The sequence below is a fragment of the Saimiri boliviensis genome, chromosome 11 (assembly GCF_048565385.1).
Source record: "Saimiri boliviensis isolate mSaiBol1 chromosome 11, mSaiBol1.pri, whole genome shotgun sequence".
Classification (NCBI taxonomy): domain Eukaryota; kingdom Metazoa; phylum Chordata; class Mammalia; order Primates; family Cebidae; genus Saimiri; species Saimiri boliviensis.
The window spans coordinates 68,391,751-68,406,812 of NC_133459.1; the positions used below are offsets into that span (position 1 = coordinate 68,391,751).

Genomic DNA, 15,062 nt, shown 5'->3' on the forward strand with positions numbered 1-15,062 from the left:
TTGCCTGCTAATCAAGGTTTTCATTAATTATATCATACTAGTTTCTTATTTACTAACATAGACATCCACCATCAACATAAAATTCTCTCTAGATGCTGGTTACTGAGTTAGAGAACTTTATTATCAATATTGTCATTCTTTTTTTTATAGTAATAAAATGTTCCCATTATAAAAAATATCACTATTAACAAAACCATCTCTCTCTCAAGCATAATAAAACACAAACTGCAGAAGGAATAGGCACTGAAGGTCATATATACTTTTACTATCATTCTATTTTTTATTACATTTTTAATATCCTTCTATTTCTTTTTTTTTTTTTTTTTTTTTTGCAATTACTATTATTCTAAGTCAAGTACTCTAATGAATTTTTCCTTAACAATTGTCTTTTTTCTAAAGGGTTTCCTTCTGAAAAGTTTCCTAATATTTTTAAAAAAATAAATTAGGCCAGGCATAATAGCTATAATCCTATAATCCTATAATCCTATAATCCAAGCCTATAATCCTAGCACTTTGGGAGGCCAAGGAAGGAGGACTGCTTGAGCCCAAGAAGTTCAAGACCAGCCTGGGTAACACAGTGAGACCCTACTTCTACAAAGTAATAACAACAACAACAATAATAATAATAATGAATTACATACCTATAGTCTAACATTTTTAATGTGATGATGGCGTGTATATTGACTCTGGATTCACTTGGTAGTGTCATGGCAGTCTCAGTAGCAGAGTCTCTTTGGCTAGGTCCATCATCTGGCAAAGAAAAGTTAGATGAAGCCAATATTTATACTACAAAGTCATTGTTAAAATTCTTAATATATGAAAACAGTGTACATGATTTCTAGATATTATTGATAAGAATGTCTTTAGTTATATGCTTTATTTCCAATGACTCAATTATCAGTCTGGAATTTAATATTTAATTAATAGAAAATAGATAAAAGTTACTGTAGCATGGCTTCAAAACTGTCTAGTAAATCCTACTGAAAGGAAATTTAGCAGTAAGAAAGAACCTTCATAGAATAACTACTATGTATAAGAACAAATAATAAGTAAACCTTCCTCTTATGCAAAATAATATGGTCCATTAGAAGAAATCTGTTGATGAAGGAAAAATATTATTTCCCTCAAATGACTAAGAAATAAACATATGCTTTCAGTTTAGGAGACAATAAAATTGATTATCCTTAATCACTTAAAATTTGACAATCTGCATAATTAAGTCTTTGGTACATTTTATGTTAAGAGTTATTTCTTAGCAAATGCAAGACTTTATTTTTAATAGATATTTTCCTAACATGTATACTCACACATTCACAAACCATCAACCACCTTACTAATCTCCAGATACTGTTTAACACTGCCATCATATGGTGTATATATATTAAAAAATACAGTTTTTAAAAGAAATGGCTTTGTGATTTTTTGCAAAAAATACTTGAACAATATAGAGAGAAGTAAAATAAGACTATCACTTTTCAACACTGTGAAAATGATGAAACAGTCCCAAAATTCATACATAATAGCAGAAGGCATGCCTAAAGAAAACAAAAAATTAGTAGTATCACTGATGTTGCTTCAGCCCAGTAGGCATTCAATAAACATTTGTTGAATATTACTAAGCATATTTCTCTTTCATTGATCCTATCAGTTATTCATTAGTCAATAATGATTAATTATTGTTACCCATGCATGTACCATATGAATACTTTATTCACAGAAGTAGCAGAGAGTAAATGACAGAATATCAAACAAAAATGAAAGACATCAAGGAAAGTATTATTATTAAGTTAATGCTCTGGTAGTAGTACTACTCCCCTAGCAGTTTGGTTAAGTTACTTTATATAATATATAATACAGTGCCAAAATTAAATAAGCAGAGAAACAATATTAAACTAGCAACAACATCAAGCATTGTTTTAAAAATATCTATCTACACTACGACAATCATGTAATGAGATGGGGTATTCTCAACAATTTCCAAAGAACTCCTTTTAATAATTAGCATCAAGGAGAATATAAGGAGAGAGTCTACTGTCTCTGGGGAGAAGACTGTTATGAGAGAGATTTCCTTTCATTACATATCTTTGCATATTGATTTTTTTTGCCATGTGCATTTACTGTCTTTTTCATTTAAAAAAAAAAAACTACATCATTTTTTAAAACACCAAAATTTCACACTGAAAGGACCATGTAAGCCAAACACAATAAATAAAAGTAGAACCATGTCAAAGTATATTAACATAAAATTTCAAACAATGGCAATGAACAGAAGATCCTGTAAGTTTCCAGACAGAAAAAAAAAAAGTTTAATTTTACAAGTGACTGACAGCATAGCCAAATAAGATGTCAATCACATGAAGTACGAATGGAGAAACCTTTTTAAGAAGTTTTCAAATGCATTCATTTGATGAGGTTAGAGGGCATGATGGGTGACTTAGTTGAACAAGTGTCACCTAGAACAAAGTTTTCAGAGATTCAATTTATCACTTTGAAGCAAATAAGTACTGATCACTCTGCCTCTCCAGAAGTTTAAGAAGGGTTTAGAAAAGCTGATGAACCTGACTGTCTCTTAGAAATAAAAGTAAAAATCTAGGGTCCATTTGGTTATTTATTTGTTCCTTCATTCTACAACATTATCTAGCACATATAAACTAGTAAGTACTATTTAAGAGGTAAAGAAAGAAGAAGAACTCAATCTAGTGGACAAGATAAACAAAATTACAAAATAGTATGGTAAGTACAATAATATATGTATGTTGAATGTATTTTTATGGAAGCAGTATGTGTTTAGGGTAACTTCCAAGAGAGTAACCACCTCAGAATGGAGTGAGAAATTATACCTTCTTGTCAATAACAGAAGTTGTCAAAAGAATTTGCCATCTTTTAAACTTCTCCATTTCATTTTGTAGATATTTTTAATGTTTGACTTTCTTATCCTATATTACTCTTAAAATGAGAGGAACTAAGTGAATCATTATTTTCTGAGGCAACAAGGCTGGGGGTGGAGGAAGAATGAACCTTAGGAAAACTACTAAATATGTTAGCCAGGCTTATAAAGTATAGCCCCTAAGGATAGAATGGGTGGCTACAAAAAGAAAAGCAGATAATTCTTGGAGAACATGCAGAGCTAGTTTGTCCCCTAAGAAGACATCTGAGAGGGACAGAGGCATAAAATGCCCCAAAGTGTGGTCCCCAGAACAGCAACATCACTTTAACCTAGGAACTTGTTAGAAATGCAAAAATTTAGGCTCAACCCCAAACCTATGAATCATAAATTCTGAGAGTGGAGCCCAGCAATCTGTTTCACCAAGCCCTTCAGGTGATGCCAATGGACACTAAAGTTTGAGAACGGCCATCCAAACCTATTTCTCTAGTCAAGCATCCCACCTTTATCACATGAAAGATGATGAACATAAATTGATAATACATAAACAGCAGCAATCCCTGGGTTTAGATCTAATTAAAAGTGTATTCATTTATCTCCCAAACTGTTACTGTGCTTCTACTCTGTGGCATTGTACTAAGTGCTGGGGACATAAAAATGAGTAAGACACTGTGTGTGATAAACTGTGGCCAGGCCCATTGTACAGAGTCCATCCTAAGCCTGCTAACATAGACAATAATTGCCCAAAGACTGTTCCTTAGTATAAGATGGAAAAGAAACTGAAAATATGATTCCAGTTCATTAATATATAACTTACTGCCATGAATTATTTTATGCCCAATTTACAGGCAGTTTTCCATGGTTGCTTTAACAAATTACCACAAACTTAGCTTAAAACACACAAACATTATCTTACAGTTTTGTAGTTCAGAAGTCTGCAACGGGTCTCACTGGGCTAAAATCAGGGTTTTGGCAGGTCTGCCTGCATTCCTTTTTCTAAAGAAGAATCTGTTTCCTTGCCCTTTCCAACTCGTAGTAGGCACCTCATATTCCTTGCTTCATGGCCTTCTTCCTCCATCTTAAGCCAGCAACAGCAGGTTCTTCTCGCATCCTATTATACTGACCTCCTCTTCTGTTTCTCTCTTCTACTTTTAAGAATCCTTGTGATTATACTGGGCCAACGCAATAATAATATCCTTATTTTTTTTTTTTTTTTTGAGACGGAGTTTCGCTCTTGTTACCCACGCTGGAGTGCAATGGCACAATCTCGGCTCACCGCAACCTCTGCCTCCTGACTTCAGGCAATTCTCCTGCCTCAGCCTCCTGAGTAGCTGGGATTACAGGCATGCGCCACCATGCCCAGCTAATTTTTTGTATTTTTAGTAGAGACGGGGTTTCACCATGTTGACCAGGATGGTCTCGATCTCTTGACCTCGTGATCCACCCGCCTCGGCCTCCCAAAGTGCTGGGATTACAGGCTTGAGCCACCGCGCCCGGCCATATCCTTATTTTAAAGTCAATCAATTAGCAATCTTAATTGCCTTTTGCCATGTAAGGTAACCTAGTCACAGGTTTCAGGGATTAGGGTGTGGCCATCACTGAAGGGTCATTATTATGTCTATCAAAGGTAGCATAGCAAGATGATCCTGCTGACACAGCAAGAAATTAAACTCAGAACACAGATATCAGAATCAGGTGATAGAGCTTGAATAAAGGCAATTTTTACAATCAAATAAAATAATTAAGCTTAATGCCACAATGGCATAATTGGAGTTGGGACCTGTCTTAGTCCATTTGTGCTACTATAACAAAATACCACAAATTTCCTCAGGCAATGCAGAGTTAATTAAAAAAAACAAAAAAAAAACAAAAAAAAACCCAAACTGGGTAATTTATAAACAAGAGACATTTATTTCTCACAATTGTGAGGGCTGAGAAGTCTAAGATCAAGGGCCAGCATTTGGTGTCTGCTGGGGGCATTCTTGCTGTGTCCTCATATGGCATAAAGCAGAAGTGCAAGAGACCACTGCCTTCAACCTCAAACCCTTTTACAAAGGGTGCCAATCCTATTCATGAGAGTGGAGGCCTTAAGACTCAATCTCCTCCCAAAGGCCACAGTTCTTAGTACTGGTGCACTGGGGATTAAGTTTCAACATAATTGTAGAGGGGACATCATCACTGAAACCATAGCAGCACCCACTGGGGAACTTTATCAATCTGGCAGGACCTCACCCTTGGCAGGCATAATATCACCACCACTGGAACACATCTTCCACCAATAAAGTTGCACTCACTTCTCTCCAACTTGAGATGCTCTTACAAGGGTCTTCCTTTAAAATCTATCCTTTGAACTTATCACAAACTGTAATGAATGTAAGATTTGCATGTTTGATTGCTAATTTGCAGACCTCAAACCTAGTCTTTAAAAAGATATTTTATAAGCAATAAAAACAAAATTTTAAATTATACTCCACTGATATTTACCTAGCCTAGTGATGAGTGGAGCCCTTAAGACTCAAACTCCTCCCAAAGGCCAAAATTCACAGTACTGTTGCACTGGGGATTAAGTTGCAACATAATTGTAGACAGGACACCATCACTGACTCAATCTCGATTGATATCTATTACCTAGCCCATTGATGTAGGCTAGGTAAATATCAATTTAGCACAGAGAACAAGTAAATAGATATCAGGATTATCTGAAAGTCTGTGATAACCAAATAAGAAGGTTTAATACTATTTAGATGAATCAAGGACATTGTAGGGTAATTCCACACAATGCTACCCCATGAAATTGTGATTCTCAAAAACAAAGCTTTCAAAAAGATATTATCTGCATTTTACAGATAGAGATGTACAGGCTCAATACAACAACACACCAAGTAAAATGTAAAACTTATAATAATAATGATCATCTGTGGAGAATGGTTTAAGTACTCTAGAAAAAGATTAATTTTTCAATAATAATAACTTCAGAGTTATATCTGTAAGCTACCTAGGACTTGTATATTTACTCTTTCTAGCCAAAGATACATAACAGTACATTGCAGAAAGTTTATCTAAATCCTACATGAATTACTGCACTTCTGCTAGAACTGGGAAGAATATAAATTAATCACGACCAAAACTTAATAAGCTTTAAAAGCGAACAAGAGTTTTCTTTGACACAATGGAGTTTGAGGAGTCTGTGGACCATGTTTCTACATTTGAAGCATCACAGACAAGTGCCATTTAATAAAAATCTAAGTTTATTTTAAACTGGTACATAATTTCATGCCTCTGCATTGGATTGTTCAGTTTCCTTAAAGTTAGTAGTTTCTACTCATTTCAGCACAAAGTTTTTATCTCATTCTACCAGCATCTTTTTGAATCGAATGATTGGCACTGTTTTCAGTTTTCACCAATGAATTTTTACCTCTAAAACAGAAAAGAGTAGCTAAAAATCAGAGACAGAAAGCTGAAGGAAACAAAAATATAAAGCAATGAAGTGTCCCAACCTTTTCCTCAAAGAGCTCCAGAAAATGTAGAAATAATTAAATGCAATTCCACTCTAACTATTGTTTAACTATTTAGGCCCCATTACCCCCAAATTCAGATTTAATTGGGCTAAAGTCTGGCCTAGGCATTGTATTTTTTCAAAAGTGCCACAAGTGATTCTTATGTGCCTCTAAGTAAGTATACAGACTGCTCTTTCACTGAGTATTTTTTCACTGAGAAAACACTTATTACTTATAGATAATAAAGTTATGCTTTGATTTAAAAAAAAGTCTTGGGCCCTTTACTTGTATGTATGTGCCAAGTTAAGTATTAATTCAAAATAAATGTTTCAGTTCTATTTGAAATTCCCCTTAGATCATGCACACACATAACTGTTCTTCATATGATTATCACAGTTTTAAGAATCTTGCCAATATATGCTTTGAATAATTCAACCTATTTTGAAGTCAAAAGGAATTTTCTAAGTATGTATTTTCTAAGTATGTATACCTGTAAAAACACAGAGAAAAATGGAAGAGATAACTAAATCTCAGAAACTACAAATGTCAGGAAATACCCAGGCATATTATTTAATTGTGATTGAGTAACCAGGGAGAGAAGGAAGACTGATAGGATGTTAATAACACGATCAATTATTGGTAACAAGCACAGAAACAAACTGAAAGTTTATAAATAATAAATAAATACAGGCTGGTCATAGTGGCTCACGCCTGTAAATCCCAACACTTTGGGAGGCTGAGGCAGGATGATCACTTGAGTCTAGAAGTTCAAGACCACAGTGAGCAAATAGCAAGACCCTGTCTCTACAAAAAAATTAAAATAGCCAGGTGTAGTGGCACACACCTATAATCCTAACTGATTGGAGGACTCAGGCATAAGGATTGCTTGAGCCCAGAAGGTTGAGGCTGCAGAGAACTAGTATAGTGCCACTGTACTTCAGCCCAAGAAACAGGGCAAGACCTCGCTTCTAAAAATAAAAAAAAAAATTTTAAATTCTTTTTGGGAAATTACTCTCTCAAACTTTGAATATTTATTATTTAGATATTCCTCTTTTTTTATTATTTTTTAAAGTAGATGAGCTGGATATTCTCTACTTCTGAACTTCTTAAACAATAAGGCCATTCCTTACATGCATTTGTCTTTTGCTTGGTTTTCTCTTGGCTTACAATCCTGCTCTAAAAAAATTTTCCTCATCCCCAAAAGAAAGGAGAAAAAAAGGAAAAAAAAAAAGAAGAAGAAGAAAGAAATAGGAAAAGAGACAACATAAAGGGCTGAAAGACAGAAGAGCTATGAAAAACTGAGATGAAGGCAAAGATGTATATGGAGACATTCCCAGTAAAAGATTCTACTGACATTTGGCCAATGAGCTTTAAATTATTGCTTATTGTGGCAATATGCTAGTTTTACCCAATTTTTGTTCTTCTTTTGCATAGACTCCACATAGAAAATATACTTCGCAGAGGATCAACTTCCATCATGGCAGCAAGAGGAGCTCTGCTAATATGCTCCTCAGAAAAAGCTGGTTAAAAATTGTAAAAAAAAAAAAAAAAGGCCGGGCGCGGTGGCTCAAGCCTGTAATCCCAGCACTTTGGGAGGCCGAGGCAGGTGGATCACGAGGTCAAGAGATCAAGACCATGCTGGTCAACATGGTGAAACCCCGTCTCTACCAAAAATACAAAAAATTAGCTGGGCATGGTGGCACGTGCCTGTAATCCCAGCTACTCAGGAGGCTGAGGCAGGAGAATTGCCTGAACCCAGGAGGCGGAGGTTGTGGTGAGCCGAGATTGCGCCATTGCACTCCAGCCTGGGTAACAAGAGTGAAACTCCATCTCAAAAAAAAAAAAAATTGTAAAAAAAAATTTAATTTAATTTAAATTTAAAATAAGGCTCGGCACAAAGGCTCATGCCTGTAATCCCAGCACTTTGGGAGGCTGAGGTACGTGGATAACCTGAGGTCAGGAGTTCAAGACCAGCCTGTTCAACATGGCGAAACTCCATCTCTACTGAAAATACAAAAAAATTAGGCGGGCGTGGTGGTGCATGCCTGTAATCCAGCTACTCAGGAGGCTGAGGCAAAAGAATTGCTTGAAGCTGGGAGGCAGAGGTTGTAGTGAGCCGAGATTGTACCACTATACTCCAGCCTGGGCAACGGAGCAAGAGGCTGTTGCAAAATAAAATAAAATAAAATAAAGCAAAATAATAATAATAATTTAAATCCTCTGGAAATGATTCTATTTTTATTTATTTTGAGAAGGAGTATTGCTCTGCTGCCAGAGAGCTTTCTTCCAGAGATGTGTGTCAGCATTTCTCATCCTGTCACCAGCTGCCTATTATTAATGCTAAATCCCTGATGTGTAGGATGAGGACTCCCTTCTTCCACTCCAGTCTCATGCATAGAAAGGAGGCTCTACCTTGAGCTTGACATGATAAGAATACTGGGGCCCTGATTTCTCTCTCCCTGGCTCATAAGTTGCTGGTTCAAATAAAGGAGAAGCAAACCAAGAGAACCTAAGGCTACTGCTGACTCCTTCCACTGAGTGTTCAGCTCCTAGAGGAGAATGTCACTCTCAGAGAAGCTTGGCATCTTCCATATTCCCAGCTCCACAGTCCCAGTTCAAAGATTCTGCTTAGGTGAGAAACAGAGGTCAGAAAACCAGTTCCTAATCTCATCCCAAGGGAACTGACTTCACTCACAACAAGCATGAAAACTCTCAAAAACAATGAAGGTTGTAGTAAAAAGCACTTGGGATGAATTCCTGGATCTACAGAAGATACAGCCTAGACTGTACACAGCAGACTGTACGCAAGCAAGCTCACAGGAAAGAACCAGCAGTAAGACAACTACAAAACTGAGTGTCTACACTAATATCAGACAAAATAACTTAAAACATTATTTTATGTCGGGGGCACATTATAATGGAAATTTAACAACATATTCTTAAACAACCAATGGGTCAAAGAAGACATCAAAAGAGAAATCAGAAAATACTTTGAGATAAATGAAAATGACACAACATACCAAAACTTATGAGCTGTAGATAAAGCCATGCTTAGAGGGGAATTTATAACTATACATGCCTATGTCAAGAAAAAAGATCCCAAATCAATAATCTAACTTTCCACTGTAAGATACTAGAAAAAAAAGAGCAAATTAAACTCTGGAGTCCTGATAAGTAAGCAACAATGAAAAGGGATCTGAGGTGGGGGAGAACAATTATTCCAAGAGACAGCTAATCATAGAAAATTCTAATCACAGACAATTTGCTTGCACAACATCCTGTTCCCAAATACCTGGCTCTGTACACAGCCCCAGCAGCATGACTTCGTTCCACATAGCCCACTCCACATATGACCCTACAAAACTCCCCTCCAGCACCTGCCCATTGGCAAACAGCCCCTTCTCTGCTGTGCTACTTGTTGCACCCCTGCAACATATCTTCATACTTTCTCTAATAAATCTGCCTTTCTTTACTACAACTGTCTTGGTAAATTCTTTTACCGCCCACATGCTGGCCCCAATCAGTTGTACCTGCAATATAAACCTAAACCAATTGGAAGGAAACAAATAATTAGAGTATTAATTAATGAAAAAGAGAATAGAAAAACAATAGAGAAGATCAATGAAACTAAAAACTCATTCTTTGGGAAGTCAACAAAATTGACAAATCTTTAGCTAGTGTGGCCTAGAAAAAAAGAGAGAAGACTCACATTACTAGAATCAGAAATGAAAGAGGGGACATTATTACTAACCTTACAAAAATTTAAGGTTACATTACATTTACAAAAACTATGACCAACTATACACCAATAAATAACTCAGATAAAATGGACACATTCCTAGAAAGATGCAAACTACCAAAATGACTCAAGAAGAAACAATCTAAGTGAAGAGTAATAAAAAAACCAAGCCACAAAAAAAAGTCCATGCCTAAATGTCTTCACTGCTCAATTCTACCAAACATTCAAAACATGAATACCAACTCTTCATATATTCACCCAAAAGACAAAAGAGGACGGAACATTTCCCAACTCATTTTATGATACTAGTATTAGGCTATTACCAAAACCAGAAAAAAAAAAAATCACAAGAAAACAACAGATCAATAACTCTTATGCATAAGGACATAAAAATCCACAACAATGTACTAAAAAACAAATCTAGCAACATATACAAAGAATTATACACCATTACCAAGTGGGATTTACCCATGGATGTAAGTTGATTCATCATCTGAAAATCAACTAATATAATACAGTATATTAACAGAATTTTTAAAATCATACGACCATCTCAACAGATGCAGAAAAAAATGTGACAAAACTCAAGAACTCTTTTAGGATAAACACACTCAAAAACTAGAAACAGAAGGGAACTTCCTTAGCATGATAAAGGGCATCTACAAAAAACCCACAGCTAACTTAATGATACTTAATAATGAAAATCTAGATGCTTTCCCCCGAGATGTCCAATCTCAGTCCTCCTATTCATTATTGTTCTGGAGGGTCTGGCCAAGGGAATTAGGCAAGAAAAGAAATAAAAAGCACCCAGATTGGAAAGGAAGAAGTAAAACTAGCTCTATTTGCAAATGACACAATCTTGTATATAGAACATCTAAAGGAATACACCAAAAAAATATTGGAACTAATAGCTTCAGCAAGGCTGTAAGATACAAAATCAGCATTCAAAAATCATTGTATTCCTATACAGTTGCAAAGAACAGCACAAAAATAGAATTAAGAAAATAATTATATTCCTAATAGCATCAAAAATAATAAAATGCTTAGGAATAAATTTAAGAGAAGTATAAAACTTATATTCTGAAAACTATAAAACATTGTTTAAAGAAATTAAAGATCTAAAATAGGAAAACATTCCATGCTCATGAATGCTAGACTTAATATTGTTAGGATGATAATGTTCCCCAAACTGATCTACAGAAATGCAGAATCTTTATCTTTGTAGAAACTAACCAGTTAATTCTAAAATTTATATGGAATTGCAAGAAATCCAGAATAGCCAAAGCAATCCTGAGAAAGAAGAATAAGTGGGAGCCGTTAATCTTCCTGATTTGATTTCAAAACTTATTACAAAGCAAGAGTAATCAGACAGTGTGAAACTAGCACAGGACAGACATATAGATCAATAGAATAAACTGATGGTAGAGAAATAAACCAAATACATTTACAGTCAGTTGATTTTTGACAAGAATGCCAAGACCATTCAACACATAAAAAATACTAAGAATACTCTTTTCAAATGTTGCTGAGAAACTGAATAGCCACATACAAAACAATGAAATTGGATCCTTACCTCACACTGCATATAAAAAATAATTCAAAATTGATCAAAGACCTAAATTTAAAAACAAAAGTATAAAATGTTTAGAAGAAAGTATAGGCCATATCTTTATAACCTAGGATTTTGTAAAGCTTTCTTAGACATAAAACCACAAACATGAACAAAAAAGAAAAAAAATTGAAAAATCGGACTTCTCCAAAACTAAAACTTTTATACTTCAAAGAACAACATCAAGAAAACGAAAAGACAATCCACAGCAAACTATAAAATATGTGCAAATCACATATCTAACTAGGGATTTGTATCTAAAATATGTAAAGAACTCTTACAGAACAATGATTAAAAAAAATTTTTTAATGGACAAAGGACCTGAATAGTCATTTCTCTAAAGATGAACATATAGTCAATAAAGCACAGGAAAAGATGCTCTCTCCACCATTACTCATGAGAAAAATGCAAATCAAAGCCACAATGACATACTTCAGACCCACCAAGATGGCTAGAATCAGAGTCAAATAACAAATGTTGATGAGGATGTAGGGGAATCAGAACCCTCATATACTACTGTTAAGAATGTAAATTGGTGCAGTTGCTTTGGAAAATAGTTTCACAGTTCCTCAAATGATTTAAACATACAGTTATGATATAACTGAGAAATATGTTACTCCTAGGTATATACACCCAAGAGAAATGAAAACATGCATTCACACTGAATGTTTATTACAGCATTATCCATAATGGCCAAAAGGTCTTTCTACTAACTCAGTTACCATTTGCTTACTTACGGTATGGCCTAAATGTATCTGTCACTCCAAAATGCCTATGTTGAAATCTAACCACAGTGGTAACAGAATTAAGAGGTAGGGTCTTTGTAAAGTAACTAGACACTGAGGGCAGAGCCCTAAAAAGGAACAGGTTCTTACCAGACACCAAATCTGCTGGTGCTTTAATCATAGCTCTCTAGAACCATGAGCAATAAATTTCTGTTATTTATAAATTAGAGTCTAAGATATTTTGTTATAGTAACCCAAACAGACTAAACAACTCACTTTCCAATGTCCACATGTTTATTATTTTATTTTTTCCCTATTCTCCCTATCTTTATGGATGTATACCTTTAAAACATTTCCATTACCAATTTTCTTTTTGTGGAGTTTTGGGAAACAATAAAATTATATACATGGATTTATTCTCCCATCTTCGGATATAAACTGTCTAGAAGAAATGTTTGTATATAGCTAGAACTTACATAAAGTTCATCTTCGCTTTCTGTTCATAAAATTTTGATCAGTCTGACATGACCTCTAACTGATTCATGTCAGAATAATCAGTTTGTTCTGGACGAGAAAGCATATCTAGAGAAGAAAGGAAAAGTTTTCACTGATAGAAAATAAGAGCCTTAGAAAATTATTTTAATAATTTACTTGAAAGATAAAGTAGAAAACAAATAGTTAAACTATGTAATTATCTTATTTAATATATGTTGACTGGCAACATAGTGCTAAGCTATGCATAACAGAGTTGTCAGCTAAATTAACAGCTGCTGCATTTAGCCACTATGTTTTGGAGTTGTTTGTCACTTAGCAAAACATTTGTATGATTTTTTTTTCCAAAATGTTTTAGTTTATTCTATAATGACAGAGACAAAATTAAAACTGGGTCTATCATGTTTAGTGAATTATTTAAAAAATTAAGTTTACTGTATTATTTTCATTTTTGGTATATGTTCTTGCTAAATTAACATACACTGAAAGGTGTGTTTTGTGTTAATTTTTGTCAGAGTTTAGCAAAGCTGTGCATGAAAAGTAGATAATCAAATACCTGTCAGTATGCTTACCAGTCAATAGAAACCATACTTACAGCATACTTACAGCCTATATGGATTTAGAATTAGAGTCACACCTGCCAGGATCTATTACTTCCAAATATGTGTACCCAAAATACATATAAATTCACACACTATTAATTCTTCACTACTTTTATGAACCCCTCAAAATATAAAAGAAAACTTTAAAGTACCTTTGATCTTGCTTCGTAGGTATTTTAGGACTTCTTGTGTTCCTTTCTAAAAGGGTAGAGACAAAGACATTCACCAAGACATACCTTGCAGTTTTATAGATCAACATATATGTCTGAATTTCAATTTAAAAACAAAGAGCTGAATTCCAAATACACTTACATTTATAATTTCTCTTCGAATTGTTCTCAGAGGATTTCCTTCTAATGCCAAAAATTTCAAATGAAGGTTCCCCAATGAATATGGCAGACTATAAAAGATTAAATTTATTTTAGGGAAGGCATCAAATATAAGTGTTCTCCAACCAGAGTTGTCTAGAAAACAACATATGGCAAACAACATATCACAGAATAGTCTCAAAGAAAGGCCAAGTAATGCAGGCCTAAAACATTTCCCTTTAAGATAAATGCTAAACATATAAAAGAAAAATCAGATTTGTTTTCAAAATTGTCAGATTGAGATTAATTAAAAAAGAATTTGAGCTATAAAATATTTGTCAAATTGTAACATTTGCTAAAAAAGTAAATGTTAAACATAAATTTGAATGAAACAGTGTTTCAAGATAGCCATCCTCACTGATACTAAATGTTTTGATTTTACACTTCGAGCAAGTAAGAAAAGTCATTTTCATCTTTGGCACATTAAAAAAAACCATTTATACCCCAAAATTCAATATCAATAAAATCTATTAAGCATCTGCAAAACATAGGGCACTGGTATAGAGATATCAAGATGCTTGTTTTCAAGTCCTCACTTGAACAAGGGAAAAAAAACACAAACAGCTAACTAAAATGTAGTAAGTATTATCTTACAATGCTGGTGAGAATATAAAATAGTACTGCCACTTTCAAAAGTGGAGTCTTTTAAACATATGGTCACCATACAACTAGGCAAATCCACAGCTACACCTTTACCCAAGAGAAATGAAAATAATGTCCACACAGAAACTTGCACACAAATGTTTATAATAGTAAAAAATCAAAGACAACTCAAATGTCCATTAACTAACAACTTAAAAGACATGTGAACTGTGGTATATCTCTACAATGGAATAACACTCAGCAATACAACCACATGAATTAATCACAAAAAAACTTTATGTTATATGACAGAAGCCAGACACAAAAACCACATTCTATGTAATTCCATTTATGTGACATTCTAAAAAGGACAAAACTATAGTAACAGAGTACATCAGTGGTTGCCAGGCGTTGGGGTATGGAAAGATGACTGCAAAAGATATGAGGAAACTTTTTATGGAGACAGAAATGGTCTACATGGCTGTAATCATGGTGACACAAATACATATCTTTGCCAAAAATCACAAATATATATATTTGCCAAAAATATATATCTTTGCCAAA

At 34.4% G+C, this 15,062-nt stretch overlaps 1 protein-coding gene across 2 annotated transcripts in view; it reads right to left on the reverse strand.

Annotated features, from left to right (window-relative positions):
- Nucleotides 1-15,062, reverse strand: part of LRRC40 (leucine rich repeat containing 40) — a 69,549-nt gene that overhangs the window by 18,384 nt on the left and 36,103 nt on the right. For both annotated transcript variants that reach the window (XM_003921424.4, XM_074381011.1), the window contains 3 exons: nucleotides 13,861-13,948; nucleotides 13,701-13,746; nucleotides 642-750 (listed from right to left, as the gene is read on the reverse strand). In XM_003921424.4, coding sequence (XP_003921473.2) covers nucleotides 642-750; nucleotides 13,701-13,746; nucleotides 13,861-13,948 — 243 coding nt within the window. The remainder of the gene's footprint in view (nucleotides 1-641; nucleotides 751-13,700; nucleotides 13,747-13,860; nucleotides 13,949-15,062) is intronic.